This window comes from Camelina sativa, chromosome 4, assembly GCF_000633955.1.
Source record: "Camelina sativa cultivar DH55 chromosome 4, Cs, whole genome shotgun sequence".
NCBI lineage: Eukaryota > Viridiplantae > Streptophyta > Magnoliopsida > Brassicales > Brassicaceae > Camelina > Camelina sativa.
In genome coordinates, this window is record NC_025688.1 from 10,204,221 (window position 1) to 10,205,475 (window position 1,255).

At 37.4% G+C, this 1,255-nt stretch overlaps 1 protein-coding gene across 1 annotated transcript; it reads left to right on the forward strand.

Annotated features, from left to right (window-relative positions):
• LOC104780210 (basic leucine zipper 43-like) lies at window positions 235-944 on the forward strand. The gene has a single exon (XM_010504711.2). The coding sequence runs from the start codon at window positions 332-334 to the stop codon at window positions 848-850; it is 519 nt and encodes a 172-aa protein (XP_010503013.1). The 5' UTR covers window positions 235-331; the 3' UTR covers window positions 851-944.

Sequence of the window (1,255 nt, forward strand, 5' to 3'; positions counted from 1 at the left end):
CACATATTTTAATCAATTGGCTTAAATCAAGACAATTATGGATATAAGATAGATTAATGTGACATGATCTAGGTGAATATATTTACTCAATTCTCATGTTAGAAACTTTTTTATTGCTTCACCCAATTGCAGAAAGTGGGCTCCATTCCCTGACCACTGCTCTCACTGACTCTATAAAACCATCTTCTCTCTTCACACACCAAAAACTCCATCAGAACTTATAAAGCTGTTTGACAAAAAAAAAAAAAAACTTGCATATTTTCTCTTGACCTACATTTATTTTCCTCAAGTAATTAAAAAGCCCTAACTTTCTTCCCAAGTCAACTCCAAAATGCAGCCACAAACGGACGTTTTTAATCTTCATAACTACCTAAACTCCTCCATACCATCTCCCTATCCTTCGAGTGTCCCGATATCTACGCCATTTCCATCCAACTGTCAAAACTCGAACCCCCTCTATGGATTCCAAAACTCTACAAACAATCCACAATCCATGAGCTTAAGCAGCAACAACTCGACCTCAGACGAAGCAGAAGAGCACCAGACGAACAACAACATAATCAACGAGCGTAAGCAGAGAAGGATGATATCAAACAGAGAATCCGCAAGGAGATCGCGTATGAGGAAGCAGAGACACCTTGACGAGCTTTGGTCACAAGTGATGTGGTTGAGGATCGAGAATCATCAGTTGCTTGATAAGCTTAACAATCTCTCCGAGTCTCACGACAAGGTTCTTCAAGAGAATGCTCAGCTTAAAGAGGAAACATCTGAGCTTAAGGAAGTGATCAGTAATATGCAAATTCAAAGCCCTTTCTCTTGCTTCAGGGACGATATAATCCCCATTGAATAGAGCATTTTCACACGATTCATTTATGGATTGTTTGAGTCGGTCTATGTATCTTTGTATGTGTATATCCGGAGTTCTGTTGCAAGGGTTTTGATTATACGGCCCTTAACGACGACGTTTAGAATGCAGTAAATTCATAAACAAAAGAAGATTAGTGTTAATGAAGAACAAATATAAGTGGTGTTGGTCATATCATGCATGAGTCATGTTGGTGATGGGGACAGAGTAAGGTGGTGTGGGTTTTGTTTCTTATTACAACAATTTCCAAATTTCCAACTACAAAACCAGGAAATAGTAATACTTACACTTACATTTTAACATATATATATGGTGATATCACTTAAAGTGTTATCATCTTTTGGACAAAGAAAACATACACTAAAATATATGTATGGTGACATCATTTAA